The sequence below is a fragment of the Salvelinus fontinalis genome, chromosome 35 (genome assembly GCF_029448725.1).
Source record: "Salvelinus fontinalis isolate EN_2023a chromosome 35, ASM2944872v1, whole genome shotgun sequence".
NCBI lineage: Eukaryota > Metazoa > Chordata > Actinopteri > Salmoniformes > Salmonidae > Salvelinus > Salvelinus fontinalis.
The window spans coordinates 29,343,786-29,371,713 of NC_074699.1; the positions used below are offsets into that span (position 1 = coordinate 29,343,786).

The following is a 27,928-nucleotide window of genomic DNA, read 5'->3' on the forward strand; positions in this document are numbered from 1 at the left end:
TGTCTTTAAATATATTTTATAAGATGCGCTACTTATGCGTTGGCATTTTAAATAGAAAACATCTTATTACTTTAATCTTATTACTTTAATCGTATTACTTTAATCGTATTACTTTAATCTTATTACTTTAATCTTATTACTTTAATCGTATCAAGTTAATCTTATTACTTTAGTCTTATTACTTTAGTCTTATTACTTTCTCATGACACTCTACTTAAAAAAAAGTTTAACATATTATTCACTGAATATCTACAACTCTTTTTCCTGGTTAAAGACTTATCAGACCACAGAATGGCGAAACACTTGGAATGTCAAAGCATTGGCACATTAGTAGGGTTTCAAAATTCCAGATATCCCAGTTAGAAGATTCCCAGAATTAGGAGAAAATAAGCAGGAAATCGAGAATCCAGCAATAAGGATTTCTGGAAATCCTGGACATTTTGGGAAAGTTTCAGGAATTTTGCAATCGTACACTATTAGTTAATTCTCAACAACAATAAGACAACAGTATCCTGATGCTACACGATCACAGTAAGATGTCTGGACCATCAGGTAAGTAGCACCATCTCTAGTCTACTGGGCTGACTGGTTGTGGTTCTTCCTCTCCTGCCAGGACTTCTTCCTCAGGTCCAGCTCAGTGTCTGTGAAGGCTGCTGGGCCCCAGTTAGTCATCCTCTGTGGTCCTTTATCACCTTCACAGACAGACACAGACAGAAGGAGAAAGAAAACATCACAGACTGTATTGAAACAATAGATCAATAGAACAAAGACATCAATAGCATTGTAATATGAGTATGGAGAGGAGAACAGAACAGAACATGAACATGCAGTGGAGGACATTCTACTATGGTGATGTTGGCCTCTCTCATTCTTACTTACCTGGCTGGATGAGACGGACCAGTCCCTCGTGCTTGGCCACCTTGTCTTTCCAGCTCTTGGTCTTATTAGCTGCCTGCTCCAGTTTCATTCTCACCTCCTGTAACACAAACACACACACAGGGTTTATCCATATATCTATCTCAATGATGGCAAGTACAAGTCCGTTTAAATAATAAATAAGTTATGCTGTTGTTCTTGAAGTGGAGACAGTTCTCAGTGAAATCACCACTAGATGGCAACAGAGTGCAAGGAGAGACCTCTATGACGGTTTTGTGTTGTTTTGTGTTGCGTCAACAGTTGACAGAGGAGTAATTTGAGAAGAAGCCAAGTTTGGTGCCAGGGACGGTTCAAACGTCAGGCAGCCTTCCACTGACTCAACACTATATTCAGCTGAATAAAGACCAGTAGTTGCTCACAGACATATAGGTCTAAAGGAAGTACTTCCTGACAAATTTGTTTTTATCTTGTTTATGAAATGGCCCAGCAACACCTTACTTTAAGTGAAGTGTTAATAGGGGACATGGTTCCTACTAACAGCCATATTGAAACACAGACAGGGTGTTGTTCTCTGACCTCGTACTGCTCCAGCGCTCCGTGCCTCTCTCTCTCAAGACTCTCCAGCTGCAGCATGGCTGCCTGCAGGGCCATCTCCTTGGCCAGCCGGTCGCTCTCCAGCTCCTGCTTCTCAGCCTGGGTCTGGGAGATGGCCCTCTGCTGCTGCAGGTGGATCTGCTCCAGCTCCCCCCGCTTGGCTGACTCCTCCTCCAGAAGCCTGGGTACATGCAGAAACAGACACACCACATGAACCAATCACAGACAGACACTCAAACAAATGTTAGGTGCAGATGCCTGAGAATGTGAATGTTAACATCTATACACAGCCTTCTGATACACAACTGTTTTTGTGCGATAATGTACACTCCATCTGTGTGTGTCGTGTGAAGTTGTGTACCACATGACACCCGTTTCCCTATATAGTGTACTACCTTTAACCAGTGCATGTACACTGAGTGTACAAAACATTAGGAACACCTGCTCTTTCCATGACATAGACTGACCAGGTGAATCAAGGTGAAAGCTAGGATCTCTTTGTCATGACTGACCACGAGAATCCAAATAGGTCAGATCAGGTTTGCAATGAATAACTTCAATCAGACCCCATTTCACCCGTAGAGGGGGGAGGAAAGAACAAGTGGTGATTTACACTCACGTCATGTTGTAAATCAAGGGAGAAGATCCAGGCTTGCGCTCTCCAAATTCACCAAAGGAATGTGCTTTGTCCTAACAGACCTTTTCCCGCTGAAACTCTAACACATTAAAAAGCTAATAATGTAACAATATTTCTAATGTAGAACGTGGGGAATTGTCAGAGGCGGTCTATAGAACACTAATGTCATTTTGTTTGTTATTTTGTGATGTCATTAAAAATGTTATGAAGGAAATACTGTAACTTGGAAAGTATACACACTACATGGATACATTTTCCATACTATTGGTTGTGCATGTAATATGGAAAATTATTAAAGTGTTTTTGAAAAGAGAGGAATGTGATTTGAGAAGTTATAAGAGATAATTGTTTTCCAAAACTTTGCACAGTGAGTAATCACCGCCCCAGAGTGAGGTCAGGGAGCATGCCAGCCAGCCGGAATCGGCCCTTTCGGGCAAAAGGTATAAATGATGGGTTAAGAAAAAAACACATTGAACCAGAAAAAGCGTGAAGCAGCAACTACATGTTTAAAATGGTTTGAACTTTGAATCTCAACGGGAGGTGGAGACGATAAACTTACCTCCAGGACAATCACTGGAACGGCTGATTAGCTGTCCTAAGTAAAGTATCTTCGAAAGCCAATTTAAGTAGGACCATCCTGTTACTCTGTTCAAACCATGTCACTCCCTGACCGTAGAGATCCTTTATATGTCTCTATTGTGGTTGGTCAGGGCGTGAGTTTGGGTGGGCATTCTATGTCTGGTGTTCTATGTTGTCCTTGTTTTGTATTTCTGTGTGTTTGGCCTGGTATGGTTCTCAATCAGAAACAGCTGTCTATCGTTGTCTCTGATTGAGAATCATACTTAGGTAGCCTGTTCCCACCTGTGTTTGTGGGTGGTTGTTTTCTGTTTAGTGTATGTCACCTTGCAGAACTGTTTAGTTTTCGTTTTTTTCTCGTTGTTATTTTGTGTAGTGTTCAGTTGTGATTAAATTATTTTATCATGAACACTTACCACGCTGCATTTTGGTCCTCTTCTCCAGACGAAAATCGTTACAGACCATCGTATTACGCTACTTTCATCACCCCACTGGGAAACCATTGATACAGCTGGCTAGCCTATCTTCAAGAGTGAATGGAAGGAAAATCAACTCTGTAGTTCTGTTTAGGACTACACGACAAGTCACCAGATAGGCGACTTGTCGTGTAGTCACCAGAAAGGACAACAGAAAGGACAATAGTAGAAGAGTTGTTGAAACCATTTTGGACAATCAGAGCCTTACAAGCGTGCCGCGAAAAGGCCCAACACCCTTTCCAAGGCTGCCCCGTTCACTGAGAGATCCCCGGCGGACCCAGGCATTTCACGTAAATACATTCATGATGTCTTGCTCAAAGCGGGCAGCGGTTCTTATGCAAAGTATATGGTTATTGTAGGTGACAGTAGTTTCTGAATGTGGCAATGTTAAGTGTCTCTGTCCCTCTCTCTCCCACTCCATCTCTTCTTTAACAAGCATCCATGTTGTTGTCATTCCGCTATGGACCTGTTTTCAGAGTATTACGTCTCCAGTCAATAACTGGTGCAGAGTGTGTGTGTGTTTAGCCTGTGTTCCCATTTAATTAGCTAGTAATTAAATAATTAAACCAATTTGGGTAGTACTGAATCATAATTAAGGCTCAGGTTTTTGCAGATGCAAGGAGGTTACGACTGTTCAGAATGATGATATGATACGAGGTTATGATTAATACGTTGACTGTTTATAGATGTGATAGGTAAAGACCTTTTAGAGTTTCATTCCGGAGATGGTAACTCTTTAAAGAACCTCTCTCGTGGTGCCCCAGATCCTAATGAGTTAATTGTTACATTATTCATTTAATTGTATAACAATTATACATCGTTAGTTAATTAGATAAATATGAGGGCAAAAGGGGAAGCAACTCAATATTAGAAAGGTGTTCCTAATGTTTTGTACACTCAGTGTAAAGCTATGAATGTGTCAAGTGTGTGTTGCGTCTAACCTGGTCTGTAGTTTGCACATGGTCTCCTCATCCTGCCTGGTCTGTCTCTCGTCCTCTAGTGCTTCCTCCAGGCGGTGGTACATGTCCTCCAGCTCCCTGACACGCTGCAGGTACTGCTCCAACTCACTGGACTTCTGGGCCACCTGCTTCTCCATCTGCTGACGAACCTTACAGGGGACAATAACACACAGTTTGATATGATAATCTGGACACACAGACATGAATGCACGCACGCACACACACCACCACAGTACAAAGTAGCATGTGGTGTGCATATGACAATCAATTGTGTTTAATGTAGATTTTCCTAGATAACTCCATAAATAATACTGTTACTCATACTGTGAGTAATAGTAATAGTAATAGTAATAATACTTTGTTATTCATCAAACGCAATGATTCAAAGTCATGAGAGAAGTCTTGCTGAGCAATATGTTGTTGCAGCGATTCTGAGTATGCACTTCCTGGAACAGAGCTAGAGTGTAGCTTTGTGGTTGGTTACCATTTTCTCTCTCTCCAGGTCCGTTCTGTAGCGGTCCTGCAGGTCAGTCTGGGTCTGTTTTCTCCTCTGCTCCTCCAGAGTCGCTGTGGCCACTGCCTCCTCCAGTTTCTGTCAGGAGCCAAAGGAGAGGAAGCCTTAACACTAGAAAAGCCTGGCCTCGAGGGAACGAGTCACCAACACTCTGGATAACAGCCTAACCAGTTCTGCTAGGGCAAGTAGTGAGGTCAGAGTGAGATGTTCTCTCATGTCTGGAAGTAGCTAGCCAACGTTAGCTTGGGTGCTTGACTGCCATTGGAGTTGAACGCTCAGATCAACCCTACTCCTTGGCCAGAATGTCCAGTGTGCGCTCTGAATTTACAAACGCCCAGAGCGCACTCTGGCACTCCAGATTGAAATTACGAACACACCCAAAATCGTCTAGCTAGTCATTTGTTATGCTAACAAGCTAGCAAGAGGTTGCATAGCAACAGCATCAACTTCCGGTAGACAGGAGAAGCACTAGTACTCAACTGAAACAATATCGTTTGTTTAGAGTATACTAAAATGAAATAAGAGTATGTAGTATATACTCATTAAGTATGTATACAGTATGTTTGTATGGGTATTTGAACACAGATAGTGATTTATTAGACATGATTTAAAAAAGAACATTAAAAAGACTGCATGGGGGCTTTAAGGAACATTATGAATTTAAGAAAATGCTTTTCAAAAGAACTGAATGGCATATTTTGAGTTTAAATATATTACTGTGGTTTGAGTGTTGCCATGGAATCGCAGTAAATCTGCCAAAATGTTATATTTTGAAATCGAGCTCAAGGGGTGTTCGGAGTTGCACCCCTTCTGAAAAAACCTACACTCGATCCCTCCGATGTCAACAACTACAGACCAGTATCCCTTCTTTCTTTTCTCTCCAAAACTCTTGAACGTGCCGTCCTTGGCCAGCTCTCCTGCTATCTCTCTCAGAATGACCTTCTTGATCCAAATCAGTCAGGTTTCAAGACTAGTCATTCAACTGAGACTGCTCTTCTCTGTGTCACGGAGGCGCTCCGCACTGCTAAAACTAACTCTCTCTCCTCTGCTCTTATCCTTCTAGACCTATCGGCTGCCTTTGATACTGTGAACCATCAGATCCTCCTCTCCACCCTCTCCGAGTTGGGCATCTCCGGCGCGGCCCATGCTTGGATTGCGTCCTACCTGACAGGTCGCTCCTACCAGGTGGCGTGGCGAGAATCTGTCTCCGCACCACGTGCTCTCACCACTGGTGTCCCCCAGGGCTCTGTTCTAGGCCCTCTCCTATTCTCGCTATACACCAAGTCACTTGGCTCTGTCATATCCTCACATGGTCTCTCCTATCATTGCTATGCAGACGACACACAATTAATCTTCTCCTTTCCCCCTTCTGATAACCAGGTGGCGAATCACATCTCTGCATGTCTGGCAGACATATCAGTGTGGATGACGGATCACCACCTCAAGCTGAACCTCGGCAGGACGGAGCTGCTCTTCCTCCCGGGGAAGGACTGCCCGTTCCATGATCTCGCCATCACGGTTGACAACTCCATTGTGTCCTCCTCCCAGAGCGCTAAGAACCTTGGCGTGATCCTGGACAACACCCTGTCGTTCTCAACTAACATCAAGGCGGTGACCCGTTCCTGTAGGTTCATGCTCTACAACATTCGCAGAGTACGACCCTGCCTCACACAGGAAGCGGCGCAGGTCCTAATCCAGGCACTTGTTATCTCCCGTCTGGATTACTGCAACTCACTGTTGGCTGGGCTCCCTGCCTGTGCCATTAAACCCCTACAACTCATCCAGAACGCCGCAGCCCGTCTGGTGTTCAACCTTCCCAAGTTCTCTCACGTCACCCCGCTCCTCCACTCTCTCCACTGGCTTCCAGTTGAAGCTCGCATCCGCTACAAGACCATGGTGCTTGCCTACAGAGCTGTGAGGGGAACGGCACCTCCGTACCTTCAGGCTCTGATCAGGCCCTACACCCAAACAAGGGCACTGCGTTCATTCACCTCTGGCCTGCTCGCCTCCCTACCTCTGAGGAAGTACAGTTCCCGCTCAGCCCAGTCAAAACTGTTCGCTGCTCTGGCACCCCAATGGTGGAACAAACTCCCTCACGACGCCAGGTCAGCGGAGTCAATCACCACCTTCCGGAGACACCTGAAACCCCACCTCTTTAAGGAATACCTAGGATAGGATAAAGTAATCCTTCTAACCCCCCCCCCCCCCCCTAAAAGATTTAGATGCACTATTGTAAAGTGGTTGTTCCACTGGATATCATAAGGTGAATGCACCAATTTGTAAGTCGCTCTGGATAAGAGCGTCTGCTAAATGACTTAAATGTAAATGTAAGGGGTAATTTTTAAGAGTTGTTTAACAAGGATATGTGATTTAGAATCTGCTCTTTCTAATACTATAATACATATATAGACATCAAAACGTCATACCTGCTTGTGACTCTGTAGGAAAATTTGAATAAGTCACTTTTTGGCATTCCTTCCCCTGCCTCTGTGTCAAGATGTATTACTACCAATACGCTGCTGTTCATTGGTTATTGGTTTCCATTACCATAAGCATTTATCCATTTATGCTGCTACTGGTCATTACTACTCCTGTTTACATTAATATATTACCATTAGTATATGTCACGAATCCCTCTGGAACTGTGTCATTACGCACACCTGGTCCCCATTTCCTTGATTAGTAATTGTATAAGTGTTCACCATGGTCTTGTCGATTGTGTATTTATTCGAGGCACTCCTCGCTCTTTCGTTTGGGTCTCAACCCTGTGTTTTGTATACGTGTTTGTTTGGGCTTTGTCCCCGTGCCTTGACATGGCACGTTGTAATTTGGGTAAATAAAAACCCCTGTTACCTATTTCTGCGCCTGTCTCCCAATCTCTTTATACCAACGTGACAGTATATTACCATAGGTATTTATATATTCCTGCTACCAGTCACTTTTCAGCACATTTCAGCCGTGCCATACTGCTCCCGAGTGGCGCAACAGTCTAAGGCACTGCATCTCAGTGCAAGAGGTGTCACTACAGTCTCTGGTTTGAATCCAGGCTGTATCACATCTGACCGTGATTGGGAGTCCCATAGCGCGGCGCACAATTGGCCCAGCGTTGTCCGGGTTTGGCCATCATTATAGATAAGAATTTGTTCTTAAACTGACTTGCCTAGTTAAAGAAAGGTTAAAAAAAACAACAACGTGTATATCCATCTGCCTTTTACGCCTACATTGACACTCTTGCACACACTCAAACCAACACACACACACACACACACACACACACACACACACACACACACACATACATACATACATACATACATACATACATACATACATACATACATACATACATACATTTGGGGCAGAAGGGTAGCCTAGTGGTTAGAGCGTTGGACTAGTAACCGAAAGATTGCAAGTTCGAATCCCCGAGCTGACAAGGTACAATTTGTCGTTCTGCCCTTGATCCCACTGTTCCTAGGCCGTCATTGAAAATAAGAATTTGTTCTTAACTGACTTGCCTAGGTCAAAAAACAACAACACCCGCACACCATTTATGCTGCTGCCTACATGTTCATATCAACCTCAAATACTCCAATATCCCTGTACATTTGGTACTGACTCTGTATATAGCTTCCTCTCTTGTTTTTTTTTATTATACTATTTTTATATGCAATACTGCACTGTTGGTCAGGGATTGCAAGTTATGCATTTCACTGTACTTGTGCATGTGACAAAACTCCAAACTTTGAATTCCATGCTGCACTGTTAATCTCACCCAGTGTGGCAGCCCCCTGCTCCAACCTTTCCAGCCTGTATATGTATGTGTCTTTCGGAGGGGTTGGGATAAAGCAGAAGTCACATTGCAGTTGGACCTTGTGTACATTTGATGAATAAAGTGATCTTAATCTTAATATATTGTCAATCTTGTCTTTAGGCTAACTCGATTATTATTATTATATGTGTGAAATGAATTTGTATATAGTTTAGGTGTAGTTTCGAGGGGCCATCATCTGCCTCGCAGGCTGACTGCCAGTGAATGACTGGCGGTGAATGAGGGGCAGGGGGGAATGTCCTCATAAAATTATATTTGTGATATTAACATTCTAACAACAACAGTGTGATATATATACTTATTTAGTAAAAATCAAGGACGGGGGAACATGGCTTTAAAAATGGTAATTAAAAAAATAAATTCGCTTGATGTCAACTTGGTGTTAATTCAGCCATTACACTCTCAACTAAAGGTTACTTTAGGGAAACTGATAGGGAAAATCCCTCTCAATTCAACAGGCTTTAAAAAGGAACTCGTCTTTGAGTTTGGTCTAAAGGAGAAAAAAAATGATATTGGACAGGCTGCTGCTTTTCAGTGGGACAAGCTACACTCATTAGACTTATCAGACCCCTGTATCATATGTTTATCCTTTAGAATTGTGACAATACAGCAACAAAATAATATAAAAAGATAAGGACTTCTTTCAATTGGACAGTGGTAGTTGATCAGATTTTTAAAACATTTTAGTCATTTAGCATACGCTCTTATCCAGAGTGACTTACAGTAGTGAGTGCATACCTTTTCATACTCCCCCACCCCCTTGGGAGTCAAACCCTCAACCCTGGTGTTGTAAGCACCATGCTCTAAAAACTGAGCTAAACAGGATTTGAGTTGAGAACTTGAATAGCAAAGAAAGATGCATAAGAAGAAAAGCTGGGCCTCCAGATGCTGGTGCAAAGGGGGAAGTGGGTAGTCTGAGACAGATCTAAATAACCAGCAGACCAGCACCGGAATACAGGCATCAGCTCTTTCACAGGTGTCCCAGAGCCAGCTACGTTTGCATAAGTGCTTTTTTCCCCCCTTCTCAGATCTAATGAAAAACAAGGCAACAGTAAAGATGTCGTCCCCCACGAATGATGCAGCACCCCCCTTGGGCCAATCAGTGTCATTTTGTAAATTACGGATCTCTATGGCAAGACGAATCATTCACCCAAGTTTAGTCAAAATCGGGCCAGTGGTGTCTGAGATATCGCTTGGGTTAGCTAGACTCATATCCCTAAGCATGTGGGCCAAAATTAATCACTCTGAGTCAAACAGATTAAGCCTCTAAGGTTGATGTCGGCGCCCCATGGAAATCTAATTAGCATTATACATTGCATTGGATACGTCTCAATCCACTGCATCCGCCTATGTCGCACTTCCGCATCTGAGGTGAAAGGTGACAAAGCTAGAGTGGTCAGACCATGAGACATCCCAAAAATCGGTCTTCTCACAAAATCATCTGTAGCGTACGAAGGTTTTGCCTACAAACTATTGTTCTGCTCTAGGACGCCCACAGGCCTCACAAGGTCCCCCAGTACCAGTTGAAAAAAATGGATGGATGTACTGTATATATGGAGACTGCTTAGTGCATTAAAAACATGTAAAAAAATATATATACTAATGTTTCCTGATCTTTCTTATATCTCTCAGATATAGGACAGACACTTCAGAACAAACTTCCTTTAGATTTTTTTCGGGGGACTATCTGTTGTTCCATGTAGTGAATTTGTTATTCAATGAGTCTGTATGGGCTAATAGCAGTAAGGCCAAATAACAACATTCATCAAAACAAATGGTAAATATTTGTATATATAGGGTTGAAAAGCGGTTCCCGGTTACGGTTACCGTAACCTCCAACAGACACAATCCTGTTTCGGAGCTCTACGGACAATTCCTTCAACCTCACGGCTTGGTTTTTGCTCTGACATGCACTGTCAACTGTGGGACCTTATATAGACAGGTGTGTGCCAGTCCAAATAATGTTCAATCAATTGAATTTATCACAGTTTACCACACAGTCCAATCAAGTTGTAGAAACATCTCAAGGATGATCAATGCACCTGAGCTCAATTTCGAGTCTCATAGCAAAGGGTCTTTTATTTTGAATAAACTTGCCAAAAATTCAGAAAAACAGTGTTCGCTTTGCCATTATGGGGTATTGTGTGTAGATTGCTGAGGATTTTTTTTATTTAATCCATTTTAGAATAAGGCTGTAACGTAACATAATGTGGGGGGAAAAAATCAGGGGTCTGAATACTTTCCAAAGGCATTGTATAGCTAGCTACATCTATGGGCTATGTTTTTATGAAATGTGTAATGTGCAGCAGCCTATATCATATGTGTATTGGATAATGACACAACAATTTGGTCTTGGGCTAATAAAATGTATTTAATGTATGGCTCATCAGTCTCAGGTAGCATCAGATTTAAATTTTGCTCTAATCAAATCCAGACAGGCCTATTTATATGCTTTACAATGACACTTCCGGTTTTGGCGGGCAATACCGTTCCATCCTGAGAATAAAAGTGATTTATTCTCGGGATGGAACATTTGTAAAATACCGGGAAAATATTCAACCCTATTCAAGAGGTCTTGAAATTCAAAATCATATAAGAAAAGGATCCTTGGTATGACCTTCTTAAAACAATTCCATATAGTTTAGTAGAATCCCCCACTGTTTAGTGCCAAAAATAAGGGGTTAAATGCATGTAAAAAAAAAAAATCCTGATTTTTCTTATATCTCTTTGTAAGCCTTGAGACATGGATTGTGTATGTGTGCCATTCAGAGGGTGAATGGGCAAGACAAAATATAAAAGTGCCTTTGACTGGGGCACGGTAGTAGGTGCCAGGCATACTGGTTTGAGTGTGTCAAGAATTGCAATGCTGCTGGGTTTTTTCCCCCACAGTTTCCCATGTGTATCAAGAATGGCTCCACCTGAAGAACATCCAGCCAACTTGACACAATTTGGGAAGCATTAGAGTCAACATGGGCCAGCATCCCTGTAGAATGCTTTCGACACCTTGTAGAATACATGCCCTGACAAATTGAGGCTGTTCTTTCATCACGAAAGTCAGAAATAACGATAAAATTAATCGCTTACCTTTGAAGATCTTCATCTTTTTGCAATCCCAAAGGTCTCAGTTACACAATGAATGGTCGTTTTGTTCGATAAAGTCCTTTATATATCCCAAAAATATCAGTTTATTTTGTCTCGTTTGATTCAGAAATACACCGGTTCCAACTCGCCCAACATGCCTACAAAGGATCTAATAAGTTCCCTTTAAACTTGGTCCAAACATTTCAAACAACATTTCTAATCCAACCTCAGGTACCCTAAAATGTAAATAATCGATCAAATTTAAGACGGAATAAACTGTTTCCAATACCGGAGAAAAACAACGAGGAGCGCTCTCTCACGCGCACCAAAAGACTAGAGTCCACCTGAGTGACACTTAGAAAGAATACAACTACTTCTTAATTTTTCAACAAAAAAAACATCGAACAATTTCTAAAGACTGTTGACATCTAGTGGAAGCCATAGGAACTGCAATCTGGGTCCTAATAATTCGGGTTTCCCATAGAAAAGCATTGGAAAATCCAATGACCTCAACAACAAAAAATTCCTGGATGGATTGTCCTCAAGGTTTCGCCTGCCAAATCAGTTCTGTTATACTCACAGACATTATTTTAACAGTTTTAGAAACTTTAGAGTGTTTTCTAGTGTACTTTGGGCACCTCAGTCATCCAAACTTCCGAATACTGCCCCCTAGCCTTAAGAAGTTTTTAAGGTAAGTTTTCTACAAGTTTTACACTAGTTAAACATGGGTCAAAGTTAAGCATGAGACTTCACGGTATGGTGTTCATTAATGAGACACTGAAACTCCTCTGGGAGTAACAGAAACCACAGCCCCCCCCACAGGTAATACCATGCGAGCATCTGAGCCGTGTGACAAATAACAAATAAACATTCACTAAATCAATTGTTAATCTAAATAGCAATACTTAACTGTAAACTTTACATTTATATATATACAAAATATATATAATAAAGGGTATCGGAGAAAGCAAGTAGGGAGAGAGAGAGAGGGGTTTTCCTTTACTCGGGAAAGAGAGGGTTGGTAAGCTCTGACCTTTCATTCTGTCCATTATAATTGAATGCAGTAAAGGGTAGCGAGAACTCGACCATATAATCAGCCTATTGTCTTTAACTATCACACCTCCTTCACACAGCCACTGGACTTTTCCATCAAGGGCTTTCACCACAGACTTGAGAAGTAGTGAAACATTTTACAAATACTGTAACAGGCTCATTATAATATATTTTGTACCTTCAGGAGTAGGCTACCTGTAAAATGACATCATGGATCAGGTTTACTGAGGTCAGTCGACAACTGGTAGTATAATTCCCAAACTATTATAATAACCCTACAATATAACTACTACAATCACCCCTGATGGACCATGAATGTGTCCGATTTAGTCTGGGTTGTCTCAGCTGAGAGAGTGGAAGAATGTGTGACAGGTCTGTGTAAAATGCTTGGAAACAGGCCTGGATGAGGACAGAACCTGACCATAGAATACAATCAACATTGTTAATTGTTAATGAATTCTTAAGGGGCTAATTTACAGCAGACAAACAGAGGACAATAAAAGTGTGATTAGTAACAGGGAGAGGTGTGAGGATTCCCTGTCCTGAGAGAGCAGGTCAGTTTCTGTGGGGGTCTATAGTTCTGAATGAAAGGGTGAATAACAAGGGTGAATAACTGAATAACATTTTAATGACAAGTAGTGTGAAGCTACATAGCAATTATATGTGAGAAAGAGGGAGAGAGAGAGAGAGGGTCTGCTATATAAATGGATGGAAAGTGGTGTTTGGGGAAAAACATACAACATTGTAAAATCCATGTACACAACAAGTGTGCGGTTAAAATGGGCAAAACACGCACTGACTTCTTTCCACAGGGCCGTGGAATGAGACAGGGATGCAGCTTGAGCCCCACCCTCTTCAACATTTACTGTATATCAACGTTTAGTATTCCGGCGCCAACAGAGATGGCCACCTCGCTTCGCAATCTTAGGAAACTATGCAGTATTTAGTTTTTTTATGTATTATTTCTTACACTGTTACCCCAGTAAATCTTAAGTCTTATTACATACAGCCGGGAGGAACTATTGGATATAAGAGCAACGTCAACTTACCAACATTATGACCAGGAATACGACTTTCCCGAAGAGGATCCTCTGTTTGGTCCACCACCCAGGACAATGGATCCGATCCTAGCAGGCGACCCAAAACAACGGTGCTGCAGAAGTGGCAGACGGAGCGGTCTTCTGGTCAGGCTCCGTAGATGGGCACATTGCCCACCGCTCCAGAGTATACTACTCGCCAATGTCCAGTCTCTTGACAACAAGGTAGATAAAATCCGAGCAAAGGTTGCCTTCCAGAGAGACATCAGAGATTGTAACATTCTATGTTTCACGGAAACATGGCTCACTCGGGAAACGTTATAAAAATGGGTACAGCCACCTGGTTTCTTCATGTATCGTGCCGACAGAAACAAACATCTCTCTGGTAAGAAGAAGGGCTGGGGTGTATGCCTTATGATTAACGAGTTGGGGTGTGATCATAACAACATACAGGAACTCAAGTCCTTTCGTTCACCTGACCTAGAATTCCTTACAATCAAATGTCGACCGCATTATCTACCAAGAGAATTCTCTTCGATTATAATCACATTTGTGTATATCCCGCCACCTCGACGGCCCTGAAAGTACTTAATTTGACTCTATGTAGACTGGAAAACACATATCCTGAGGCTGCATTTATTGTAGCTGGGGATTTTAACAAAGCTAATCTGAAAACAAGGCTCCCTAAATTTTATCAGCATATCAAATGCTCGAACCGGGCTGGCAAAATTCTGGATCATTGCTACTCTAACATCTGCGACGCATACAAAGCCCTCCCTCGCCCTCCTTTCGGCAAATCTGACCACGACTCCATTTTGTTGCTCCCAGCCTATAGACAGAAACTAAAACAGGAAACACACGTGCTCAAGTCTGTTCAACGCTGGTCCGACCAATCTGATTCCACTCTTCAAGATTGCTTCGATCACGTGAACTGGGATATGTTCCGGATAGCGTCGAACAACAACATTGATGTATACGCTGATTTGTTGAGCGAGTTTATTAACAAGTGCATCGGTGATGTTGTACCCACAGCGACTATTAAAACCTTCCCCAACCAGAAACCGTGGATTGATGGCAGCATTCCCGCAAAACTGAAAGCGCAAACCATTGCTTTTAATCAGGGCAAGAAGACCGGAAACATGACCGAATACAAACAGTGTAGCTATTCCCTCCGCAAGGCAATCAAACAAGCTAAGCGTCAGTATAGAGACAAAGTAGAGTCCGCAATTCAACGGCTCAGACACAAGAGGTATGTGGCAGGGTCTACAGTCAATCACGGACTACAAAAAGAAAACCAGCCCGTCGCGGACCCCGATGTCTTGCTCCCAGACAAACCAAACAACTTCTTTGCTTGCTTTGAGGACAATACAGTGCCACCGACACAGCCCGCTACCAAAGCCTGCGGGCTCTCCTTCACTGCAGCCAACGTGAGTAAAACATTTAAATGTCTTAACCCTCGCAAGGCTGCCGGCCCAGACGGCATCCCTAGCCGCGTTCTCAGAGCATGCGCAGACCAGCTTGCTGGTGTGTTTACGGACATATTCAATCAATCCCTATCCCAGTCTGCTATTCCCACATGCTTCAAGAGTGCCACCATTGTTCCTGTTTCCAAGAAAGTTAAGATAACTGAGCTAAACGACTATCGCCCCATAGCACTCACTTCCGTCATCATGAAGTGCTTTGAGAGACTAGTCAAGGATTATAACACCTCCACCCTACCTGACACCCTAGACCCACTCCAATTTGCTTACCGCCCCAATAGGTTCACAGATGATGCAATCGCAATCACAATGCATGCTGCCCTAACGCATCTGGACAAGAGGAATACCTATGTGAGAATGCTGTTCATCGACTACAGCTCAGCATTCAACACCATAGTACCCTCCAAACTCATCATTAAGCTCGAGACCCTGGGTCTAGACCCCGCCCTGTGCAACTGGGTCCTGGACTTTCTGACGGGATACCCCCAGGTGGTGAGGGTAGGAAACAACATCTCCACCCCGCTGATCCTCAACACTGGGGCCCCACAAGGGTGCGTTCTCAGCCCTCTCCTGTACTCCCTGTTCACCCATGACTGCGTGGCCATGCACGCCTCCAACTCAATCATCAAGTTTGCAGACGACACTACAGTGATAGGCTTGATTGCCAACAACGACGAGACGGCCTACAGGGAGGTGGGGAGGGCATTCGGAGTGTGGTGTCAGGAAAATAACCTCACACTCAACGTCAACAAAACAAAGGAGATGATCGTGGACTTCAGGAAACAGCAGAGGGAGCACCCCCCTATCCACATCGACGGGATAGTAGTGGAGAAGTTGGAAAGTTTTAAGTTCCTCGGCGTACACATCACGGACAAACTGAAATGGTCCACCCACACAGACAGAGTGGTGTAGAAGGCGCAACAGCACCTCTTCAACCTCAGGAGACTGAAGAAATTTGGCTGGTCACCAAAAACACTCACAAACTTTTACAGATGCACAATCGAGAGCATCCTGTCGGGCTGTATCACCGCCTGGTATGGCAACTGCTCCGCCCACAACCGTAAGGCTCTCCAGAGGGTAGTGAGGTCTGCACAACGCATCACCGGGGGGAAACTACCTGCCCTCCAGGACACCTACACCACCCGATGTCACAGTAAGGCCAAAAAGATCATCAAGGACAACAACCACCCGAGCCATTGCCTGTTCACCCCGCTATCATCCAGAAGGCGAGGTCAGTACAGGTGCATCAAAACTGGGACAGAGAGACTGAAAAACAGCTTTATCTCAAGGCCATCAGACTGTTAAACAGCCATCACTAACACTGAGTGGCTGCTGCCAGCATACCGACACAACTCTAGCCACTTAAATAATAAAAAATTGGATGTAATAAATGTATCACTAGTCACTTTAAACAATGCCACTTTATATGATGTTTACATACCCTACATTACTCATCTCATATCTATATACAGTACTCTTGTCACGTTCCTGACCTGTTTTCCCTTGTTTTGTATTTGTTTAGTATGGTCAGGGCGTGAGTTGGGGTGGGCATTCTATGTTATGTGTTTCTATGTTGGGTTCGTTGTATTAGCCTGATATGGTTCTTAATCAGGGGCAGGTGTTTTACGTTTCCTCTGATTGAGAACCATATTTAGGTAGGTTGTCCACACTGTTTGTTTGTGGGTGATTGTTGCTGTGTCTGTGTTTGTTCGCCACACGGTACTGTTACGTTTCATTTGTTCGTTTGTTCCTGTTCGTGCGTTCATTTTTATATGTTCTCAAGTTCAGGTCTGTTCACGTCGTTTATTGTTTTGTAGTTTGTTTAAGTGTTTTTCCGTCTTCGTTTAATAAACAATAAGTATGTATTCAAACCACGCTGCATTTTGGTCCGATCCTTGCTCCTCCTCAGACGAGGAGGAAGACGAGCGTTACAACTCTGTATATACCATGGCCATCGCTCATCCATATATTTATATGTACATATTCTTATTCATTCCTTTACACTTGTGTGTAAAAGATAGTTGTTGTGAAATTGTTAGATTACTTGTTAGATATTACTGCATGGTCAGAACTAGAAGCACAAGCATTACGCTACACTCGCATTAACATCTGCTAACCATGTGTATGTGACCAATCCAATTTGATTTGAACAATTTGAATTGTCGAGGGCACAAGAACATTCTGCAGCACCCAACCTCACCTACTACAACCTCACCTACAAAAATAATGGTGTTCCAAAAATGGTCCAGTTGCGTGGATCACAAACACAAATTCCACTTAGACACCATTGCCCTAGAGCACACAATAAACTATACCTACCCCGGGCTAAACATCAGCACCACAGGTAACGTCCACAAAGCTGTGAACATAAAATTCATTATCCCAATTAGGATCTAGCAAAATATATTTGAATCAGTTATAGAACCCATTGTCCTTTATGGTTGTGAGGTCTGGAGTCCGCTCACCAACCAATAAGTCACAAAATGGGACAAACACCAAATGTACAAATTCAAACACTAAATAACACATGCAGAGCAGAATTAGGACAATACCCGCTAATTATCAAGATCCAGAAAAGAGACGTTAAATTCTAGGACCACCTAAACGGAAGCAATTCCCAAACCTTTCATAACAAAGCCATCATACAGAGAGATGAACCTAGAGAAGAGTCCCCTCTAGGGATTGGCATGAGAAATAAAGTACTTGAGTACTTGAACTGACCTCAATAATTTGTCTTTAACCAGAGATCAAATTTTTTCCAATACTGTAAAACTATTTGGTCAAAAAAGACAATGTTAATTTGCCTTGACTCTCGTATTCCATTTGTACATGTGCATTTGCAGGACACAATTAAAAATAAACCAAACCAAGCATTGCAGTTCTGCTCCCGAAATTCCCTTTGCCCTCCTTGTCCCTCAAATTCTAAATGGACTGGTTGACTGAAGTAGGAAAATATGTGTTCCAACAATGAGCTGCAGTTTTGGAATAATTGAGTCACTGACACACTGCTCGCTTAACCTGGAAGCCAGCCGCACCAATATGTCAGAGGAAACAAGTGCATGCGCCCGGCATGCCACAGGAGTCGCTAGAGCGCAACGGGACAAGGACATTCCGGCCAGCCAAACCCTCCCCTAACCAGGACAACGCTGGGACAATTGTGCGCTGCCTGTGGTGGAAATTACAACATTATGTTATTCACATTGCTCAATATTAGAATGTATTCTTATATTAGTCATTTCACACTCTGTTTGTTTTTCTGAGAGGAGACTCTGAGGCTTAACGCTGACAGTTGATTTACGATGCCTGATAAAACCTAAAGACTGCATTCCATGATTAGTGTCTGTGTGAAATGTTGGCCTGTCTGCCAGGAACAGGCAAACCCTCCCTCCAGTTTATTTCTCCCACATCGCAGATGAACTGGACTTCATAATTTGAGGGAAGGACCTAGTGTCCTATGTTGCATTAGTATTTCTGTATAAACAAGTAGTAAATGACTTAGAGACAGAAACCTGGCGCAATGTAAATCTTGCTGTCTGTTGCTTGATATCACAATGTACCTTTGTATAATTCTACACATCTGTTGTTTGTCATGAACATTCAGGAGGATGTACTTTGCTATAAAGAGCTATAACACAAATCTGTTCATTGGGCTCTCAGCAATCACTTAACACCATGCCAAAACCGGACCAGCACGTGCGTTCACGTGCGCAAACAACAAACATGATCACAACACACAGTTTGAAATATCAAAACAAACTGTAACCAATTATGCTAATTTGGGGACAGGTCAAAAAGCATTAAACATTTATGGCAATTTAGCTAGATAGCTTGCAGTTGATAGCTAATTTGTCCTATTTAGTTGGCTTGCTGTTGCTAGCTAATTTGTCCTTGGATATAAATGTTGAGTTGTTATTTTACCTGAAATGCACCAGGTCCTCTACTCCGACAATTAATCCACACATAAAACAGTCAACCGACTTTATATGGCGATTGGCATCTAACTTTCATAATAAGGTGTATTACCACAACTGACCGACCGACCGACCTCATTTCATCTTTCAATCAAACCACGTGGGTATAACCAATGAGAAGATGGGTATATGCTTCTAAAAGCCAATGAGGAGATGGGAGAGGCAGGACTTGCATCGCGTTCAGCGTTACAAATAGAAGCAACTTCCATTTTATAGCTTGGCAACGCAGATGCTCGTTGGTGCGCGCGAGCAGTGTGGGTTTAATGATTGAATAACATGTATGCGTACATTTATTTTGCAACGCTCACGCACGCGACGCATCCGGTTTGGGTAGCGTGTAACTTAAGGGTGGCTATTGACCAGCTCCATTGTTGCAATAATTAATAATCACGTTTTTTTGTTTTTAATATATCTAAAAGTCTCTCTCCTTTGAATCAGAAATATTCCACGACACGCCTCATGGATCTCCCGGTCACGGCCGGCTGCAACACAGCCCGGGCTCGGACCCGGATCTATAGTGACGCCTCTAGCACTGCGATCCAGTGCCTCAGACCGCTGCGCCACTCAGGAGGCCCATTTGGTCTTCATTTAAGGTTAGGGTTATGCACTGCTAGCGTTTAGAATTTGTTAGAATACATTTAGCTAAACATAGACAGGTTCCACACTGAAAATATGCTGAAACTTTTGCTTGATAAAGACAAAGAGCGTATTTCCATCAGAATCATTGAGCCTAGGCCTACTCACTAAACACATGTCCTGGCCATAATTCCTTACCATGTAGAATTGTTCATCCATTTAGAAAATTCTAAGGAACTCGCATAATAAACTAAATCGAATGTCTGTATATTGAAAAGAAGACAGATTTTGGTTTGTATCCTTGAAAAATGTGTCTTTCAACTCGCCAAATTGAGCCCTGTTTCAAATGATCACTCTTTGAGAACAACTGTTCCAGACATGAGATGCGAATCACTTCGCACTATTCCGTTATCTGTTATTCTGTTATATTACATCATTTTTTTTACTATAAAATAGGTGTCGAGTGTAATAAGGGCTTAGGAAAAATGAGCATCTTGTCTGCTAAATTAACAAAATAAGGATATGCCATTGCACAGCCATAGACTACCTTTTTGAAGAATGTCTTCAACGATACAATATAACCAGTTGTTATTAAAGTGTCAATAAATTTATCTTAAATGGCACTTGTTTTTTTTATTGACTGAATATATTAAACCAATTTAGCAATTAGGATTCGTTATCTGTAACATTCTGATAAATTAGAGATTGTTGCTCACTGTTGGCATATACTGTAGACAAATACGCACATCTTTTTTCCAGTGCCGCCCTTGTTCCAAAAATAGCTTATTTTATTTTGAGTACTCCAGAAAAAAATCATGAGGGTACTCGAACAGAAGGTCAAATTCCCATCCCTAGTTCCCTCAGCAAGCTGGTCCTGGGGCTCTGTTCACAAACACAAACAGACTCCAGGACAGAAACACAATTAGAGAAAACTAAAATATACTTGACACATTGAAAAGAACTAACCAAAAAAGAAAGCAAAATACCTGACCACGGTGACATCGGCAAACTTAATGATGGTGTTGGAGTCTGGCCGTGCAGTCATGAGCGAACAAGGAGTACAGGAGGGGACTGAGCACACACCCCTGAGGGGCCCCTGTGTTTAAAAGTGCCTCAAAGTACAAACAATTGATAGATTATTTTTGTGTGTTCTCTGTTGAATGTTTGCTCAGCCCACATGCTCTAAGGAAAGCTTTGACTTCCGACTCAGTGGGCATAGCCTTGCTATTGAGAGGCCGCCGTAGTCAGACCTGGCTCTCGAGAGAAGACAGGCTATGTGCACACTGCCCACAAAAAGAGATGGAAAGTGAGCTGCACTTTCTAACCTCCAGCCAAATGTATGACCATATAAGAGACACATATTTCCCTCAGATTACACAGACCCACAAAGAATTTGAAAACAAAATGTTTTTTGATCAACTCCCATATCTATTAGGTGAAATACCACTGTGTGCCATCACAGCAGCAATATTTGTGACCAGTTGCCACAAGAAAAGGACAAGTGAAGCACAAAAAACTATGTAAATACAACCCATATTTATGTTTATTTATTTTCCCTTTTGTACTTCAACTATTTGCACATTGCACAAATGTCTCTACTATTTTACTGTTAATTTCTGATTTTTTATTTCACTTTTGTTAATTATCTATTTCACTTGCTTTGGCAATGTAAACATATGGTTCCCATGCCAATAAAGCCCTTTGAATTGAATTGACAGAGAGAGGAGAAAGGGACAGAGGGAGCGAAACAGAGTACCTTCGTCATGGACTCCAGCTGTCTATGCTTGTTTTCATTGGCTATCTGCAGCAGCCTCATCCTCTCCTCCAGCTCCCCCTGCTCGGCCTGCTGTTTCTGCCTGACCTCCCTGCGCCGTAGCCTGGCCTCACGGTGCGGAGAGGGCAGGCCCAACCTCAGCAGCTGGATGCATGTTTGGATGGCTGGGAGGGGAGGGTAGGAGAGTCAGATAAAGAAAGGCTGGCTGCTTTATCTAATGCAGCACCCTCACACCCTGATACACTCACATCACTCTGGCCCAGCTGTGTGTTTAAGTTCCTCTGAGATTTAAAATAAACCCTAATGTGGTGAGAAAAAAAGCTTTGCTGTTTACAGAATATGTTAAGATGGTGGTGAGGGATTGGTCACTTTACCTTGAATCCATTCTTGTTTCCTCTTCTTATCCGATGCGCTGATCTCAAAGCTTTTGTCACTGCACTTGACTATAAAGAGACATTTCTTCCCCTCCTTGTCTGGTAGAGACTGCAGAGAGAACAAGACGTCACACACTCACTGCACACTTCCTTGTGTTGACCCCATTAACCCTCTAGAGTTTGATGAAACATTGAATGTGTGACTCATTTCAGGAAACTAGGTGTATGTCGCGCGTCACTACTTCACAGGAGAGCCATTTGAACGTATTTTCTTAATTTTTTAAAATCAAAATGCATTTTTTTGGCAGAAATGCCTTCTGGAACATGTGAACTTTCATGTGCCTTAATAACAAACGTGTGGGCGTCCCGAGTGTGCTACTAGATATTCTGGGTATGAGTCCAGTCTCTGTCGCAGCCGGCCGTGACCAGGAGACCCATGGGGTGGTGCACAATTGGCCCAGCGTCGTCTGGGTTAGGTGAGGGTTTGGCCGGCAGGGGTATCTTTGTCCAATTGCGCACTAGCGACTCCTGTGGCGGGCCAGGCACAGTGCATGCTGACACGGTTGCCAGGTGTGCAGTGTTTCCTCCGACACATTGATGTGGCTGGCTTCCGGGTTAAGTGAGCATTGTGTCAAGAAGCAGTGCGGCTTTGTTGGGTTGTGTTTCGGAGAATGCACGGCTCTCGACCTTCGCCTCTCCCGAGTCTGTACAGGAGTCGCAGCGATGAGACAAGACTGTAACTACCACAAAATACCACAAAATTGGGTAGAAAAAAGGGATAAAAATGAATACTAATAAAAAAACTTCAAAAACATTTACAAGCTTGTATGCCATCTGTAAATACAAATAAAATGGTTAAATTACGAGCCTAGTTGGTTTAGCCACAGAAAAAGACAGGAACGTTCCCACTAGCCATGATTGGCTGAGATAATGGATGGGCTGGACATGCCGAGAGATGAGTTCGGATTGGTCTGCCATGTAGCACAATTCTGTCTATAACATGAGCTGGTCAGAATGTGTAGGTAATCCTTTCTAACACAGCTTTTTAGAAAGATATCACGTAGTAGAACTGCAAAGGTGTTAGTCTCCACTTTCTGGAGGACCGAGTTTTGAAATCAGTGGAATGCGGACGCTACACACGTTTTCATGAAAATACAGTTTTTTCGTGATGTTTCATGGTCTGACAAACACAGCTCTAGCCCTGCCACCTTTCAATGCAGATGCGGAAGGGCAATATCGGTGGATGCGGTGGATTGAGACGTATATCTCTAACTTAAACAGATAGATTTTGATGGGGATTGTTTTATTATGTTAATTACATTTACGCGGGGTCGCGGAAATCGTAGGCTATGGGTTAACAATGCCAAAGGAAGCTGGTTAACAAAGGTGGGCTAGCATGCATTCCAACGCTCCACACAATTTATTTAGGAGTTAAATGATACCATTAAGAGTGACCAATGGAATAATACATTGTTATTACCTCCACACAACAGTTGCGGTCCAGCAAAATTTCCCCCTTCTTGTCAGTGAGGTCCTCACTCACATAGTATGACATAGAGTTTGGTCCAAGCACAAACCAGCGCTCTGTCCAATTTTTCCTTTTGTGGCCTTTTTTCATCATGTAGCCCTTCAGGAAAAAATACATGAATCTATCACACTCAAGATTGTAATATCTTATCTATATCTATTTTATTGTTACCCCCAGCAGAGGTCTGAAAGAGGTCAGTGTAGAGTAGACGGTCACTGTGTCCCAAATAGCACCCTATTCCCTATGTAGTGCAGTACTTTTGAACAGAGCCCTATGGGTTCTGCTTAAAAGTATTGCACTACATAGGGAATATGGTCCCATTTGGGATGCATAAAGTGTAGTGAGAGAGGGTACGGCAGGCGAACCTGTCTGAGAACATCCAGTATGAGCTCCTGGAAGACCTCAGAGATGCCCATGGACAGGGTCTGGCGGTTCATGCCCTTACTGAAGTGGCCCATGCCAACCAGCTCTATCAGCTCCCAGGCACTCAGGCATTGCTGCTTCCTGTTCAACCTGAGCTTGTAATCATCAAACCTCTCCTGATTCCAAATGCCTCCCATGGCCTCCATCAGCTTCCGCAGGAAGTACTCAATCTGGAGGAGGGAGGAGTGGAGGGGAGGAGGAAAGGACACAGCGAGTCAGTCCTGTGGTATGAATGGGAATCATTTTAACTGAAAGAGCATAATTACAGCTAAACAAATAAGATATGTAAGTGTATTAAAGGTGTTGTCTTGTCTCTCACTTCCTCTGTGATGATAACCAGTGGGTACCTGTCTTCAGACAGGAAGTTGAAGATGCACCAGACCTTGAAGGCGTCATCGTTGGAGATGAGAAGATGGCTCATGTTGATGTTTTTCTTGAAACACAGGGTCCAGCACACATTGTTGAACTCCAGTATGTCAAAGTTATCCCTAACCTGTAATTGACATAAACAAAGCCAACATTTACACAAAACAGAACAAAACAACTTCTCCTATTTTTCTTCAACATACTGTAAGTAAGGGCAATAAGATTAGAAAGGGTCAGTAGTAGCCTAATATTTCTCTGCCCTATGTTTTAGCCCACAGGATGTGAAGTACAAACATAATGTTCTTCGTCTCTCATTTCAATTCAAGTCAGATTCCGGAGGAGAAAGGCAAGGAAATAGCCCCCAAGTACAAATAGCGCTAGGACTAAAGCAGTTTACTAATTGACATCAGTGTTAGTGTTATTGCTATGGAAACAGTTGGCAAGCCTTGCAAGTCTACAGATGTGGGCTATATCTGATGGTCTGCCAACTAGAGAACTGAGGACAAAAACTTTGAAGATCACTTCTTGCTTTATCACTGGTGTTTACAAAGTCAGTGCATTCATTACCAATGGCTGACTGCTTGAATATTAAGAAGGACATGAGTAATTGTTATCTCTCTGATGCCAATAGATGGGCCTTTAAAATCTTCCTTCCCATGCACTGCCGAAGTCATAATAAAACTCCTTGTATGCTATTTTTTTTTATCTCACTCGAGTCGTGTTCTGATTATTAGTCGGTCTCTATAAATTTGCTATCACAAAAAGGCTCCCAGGCCCCAAAAAGTTTGAGAACCCCTGCAATACGTGTAACAACAAGGTGTTTACCAATCAGATTGTGAAGCTTTTCTAGAAAACAAACTCAGCGAAAACCAAAGACTCTGCATCATGCAATCATCATGTTGTGGAATTTATCTATAGTAGTGTGCGTGTTAACCCTTCACTTCTAAATGCAATGTATGACACAGGAGGAAATGTGAGTAGCTGATGTAAGCTTAATGGACGTTTGTTTTGAAACGAAGGCTATATTTTCTTGCACTCATTGCAGTAATTTTCAGCACACATGTTTTTTCTTTCGATAACTCACAATGGTGGGTCTCACACCTCCTTGATGGCTGTGAAACAGAAAGATTCTGCTACTCACACAGTAGACCTACCATAACAATGGCAGCCTTGTTCAAGGACAAACAGATCCTGCTTGCTCCATTTATTTCTCAAAAACCAATACATTTTAATACGGGTACAATGCATATCTTAAAAACTAAGATAAATACTGAAAATAGCAACAACGCTCATCATATTATGAGCAAGGGAAATTATATACAGAAAAACATTGATTTAAACTATTTTTCTATAGGCACCCATAAAACACTTCCCATTAAGTCTTATTATCCCCTATGGGGATACGGTACTCCAGAGTTACACCTCATACTCCTAGAGACCTAGAGGCTATGTCCATTCTAGTGGTTCTATTTCTATGGACCTAACACCCCGATGAAATCACCAAACAGAGCCCTCCACTAACAGACCCACTGAGGTGAGGAGACAGGATGACTCAGGTGCTCAGCAGCCTGAGTGCAATGTCGGTTTGACATTTTACTGCATTGTTAGGAGCTAGTAGCTGCACTTGCTACAACATCTGCTAAACTGTGATCAGATAAACTTTGATTTGAAGTCTGCCAAATCCTTGTCACTTTTATTTAATTTATTTGATTTAAGTTAGTTAAGAACAAATTCTTATTTTACAATGATGGCCTACCTCAGCCAAACCCTCCCCGGTTGTGATATAGCCTGGGGTCAAACCAGGGTCTGTAGTGACGCCTCTAGCACTGAGATGCAGTGACTTAGACTGCTGCACCACTTGGCATGACAATGAGCAATGGAGTTGGAAAGAGCACAAACAAATCTGGGACCAGGCTAGTTGCTCTTACTGCTCACCTTGTCCAGTATGAATCTATTGAGGTAGGGCATGTAGCCCTGGTTGGACACAGGGCCCTCATCGTCATCCTTAAAGTGCTGCTCCAGGGCCACTGGGTCATGGGGTATCTTCATCACAGTGCACAGGTTATGAGAGAGCACCTGTAGAGCCACAGTCAGATCAGTCATGCAGTCAGGGAAACCGTTGCTGTCATAGTAATATCATTCACCAGGTACTTCCCCCCAATGCTCAGAAGCATTTTATACAGGCTATGCACAATGAGTCTGGGGGCGAGGTTACTGTCATACTGTTGGTATTCACTGGGCATAGTAGAGATGATGTTACAGTAATATTGGGGTGTCTAATGGATATCAAAAAGATTCCTCATACAAGTGGGCATCATACTCCCATTAACACAATTACATGGTGATTTTTCAAAAGGACCTCTGTTAAGTCTAAGATCACATTGACATGCATGACTCAGCATGTGTTGCTGTCAGTTCAAGTATCACTGCCCAAGCATTACTTCTGTTCCTTCCTGGAAACATTTACAAAAAGTGTGTTGAAAAGGTCCTTGTTGAGATGTAGAGTGAAGTAAATATATCAAAATAAATCTTATGATATTTATAAACAAGCCACTCATGAACATCTATAATCTAGACAAACGGAACAGACTGGACTGTCTGAAAAATAATATTAACAATGGATGGTTGACAACATTTCCGAGCCAGTCAGGATGTTGACTATGCAGTGTTGTGATAGCTCAGGTGGAATTTAGGTGCTGAATGAAAGATGAAAAGACAACATTTCCAGACATCGAAAATACTTATTTTCTGGACGTCGAAAGTATGTATATACGTCTATGATTGGTTCAGATTTTGTCCAGTCCGGACCAAAAATCAACGTCCTTGGATGTTGAAATCAAAGCCGGTCTGGACTGCACCAAAAAAAATAATAATACAGTCAGTCCAGACAGCACCAAAAAAACGGACCAAACAATACGTCCAAAACACGTTCAGGTCGGTAAATGTTTAGTGGAGTGTCTTCATCAGAGTCTAGCTGGTACACAGACCACCAGGCAGACAGACAGCCTCAGACAGGAAAACAAGACCTAGCCTTCCAAAGCAGTGCCCCTTGCCTTTTACAATCTCAACACTCTTACTGTAGATTCTGTACAAATTACAGAATATCGCGTGTAAAGCAAGATTATCATCAAGGCATGCATGTCCCACATTCATGGGGATCTGTCAATCAACAAAGGCTATTTCCATAGAACCATTGTTATTCCTGTTTTTGTGAGAAAAGGCTAGACATAGATATGAGTAAGATAAAATACTACTCATATAAGTAGAAACTGAGTAGGCTGTGAGTTGAGGGGCAGCAGAAGTTTGTCTTTACTTTGCTGTCGATGTTGCCGACTGAATTATCACTTGGCAGTTGACACAAAATTCCCTGATGTGAGGGAAGCGAAGCAACACATAAAAGTATAGTGTATAGTGAATTATACATGGTCAAATATTTTTTTCTCCAACTGATCAGAACATTTTGTTTGGGTCTGATATTCGGATCAGCAACATGAGAAAATATTCCACGGTTAGAATTCATTTAGATTTCGGTTAATTTATCAAAAGGCAAACAATCGTTAATTTTACTTAATTATGAAATAATACTGTAGGCTTACTAACTACGCTTTAAAGCCTACCTTAAGCTGTGATTTGGACACTTTCCCACTTTGATCCACGTCCAAGGCTGTGAATGCGTGCCATATTGACTTCAGAAATTCATCCCGTAGTAGTCCCATGTTCGTAGCCCCTGGTGCGCTCGATGTCAAAGTAAAGCTGCAACTTTTTCGGACACTGACTTATAAAATAGGCACGTGATCGAGTGT

The 27,928-nt window shown here is 42.5% G+C and overlaps 1 protein-coding gene across 1 annotated transcript; it reads right to left on the minus strand.

The window, feature by feature from the left end:
• On the minus strand, window positions 1-27,906 carry LOC129834695 (switch-associated protein 70-like). Its single transcript, XM_055899912.1, has 12 exons — window positions 27,743-27,906; window positions 26,061-26,201; window positions 24,079-24,252; window positions 23,702-23,929; window positions 23,289-23,435; window positions 21,809-21,917; window positions 21,417-21,598; window positions 4,603-4,710; window positions 4,101-4,267; window positions 1,453-1,651; window positions 880-976; window positions 1-692 (listed from the first exon to the last, which is right to left on the minus strand). The coding sequence occupies exons 1-12, from the start codon at window positions 27,839-27,841 to the stop codon at window positions 574-576; spliced, it is 1,770 nt and encodes a 589-aa protein (XP_055755887.1). The 5' UTR covers window positions 27,842-27,906; the 3' UTR covers window positions 1-573.
• Window positions 27,907-27,928: the final 22 nt, after the last annotated feature.

Bases quoted from the DNA above. Each gene is read 5' to 3' on its own strand.
- LOC129834695 (XM_055899912.1), bottom strand. From the start codon at position 27,841: ATGGGACTACTACGGGATGAATTTCTGAAGTCAATATGGCACGCATTC. The intron at 23,436-23,701 runs GTTCGCCTGCCG...TTTTTCCTGAAG, and splicing joins TACTGGATGTTCTCAGACAG to GGCTACATGATGAAAAAAGG. The intron at 1,652-4,100 runs GTTAGACGCAAC...GCATGTACCCAG, and splicing joins ATGTGCAAACTACAGACCAG to GCTTCTGGAGGAGGAGTCAG.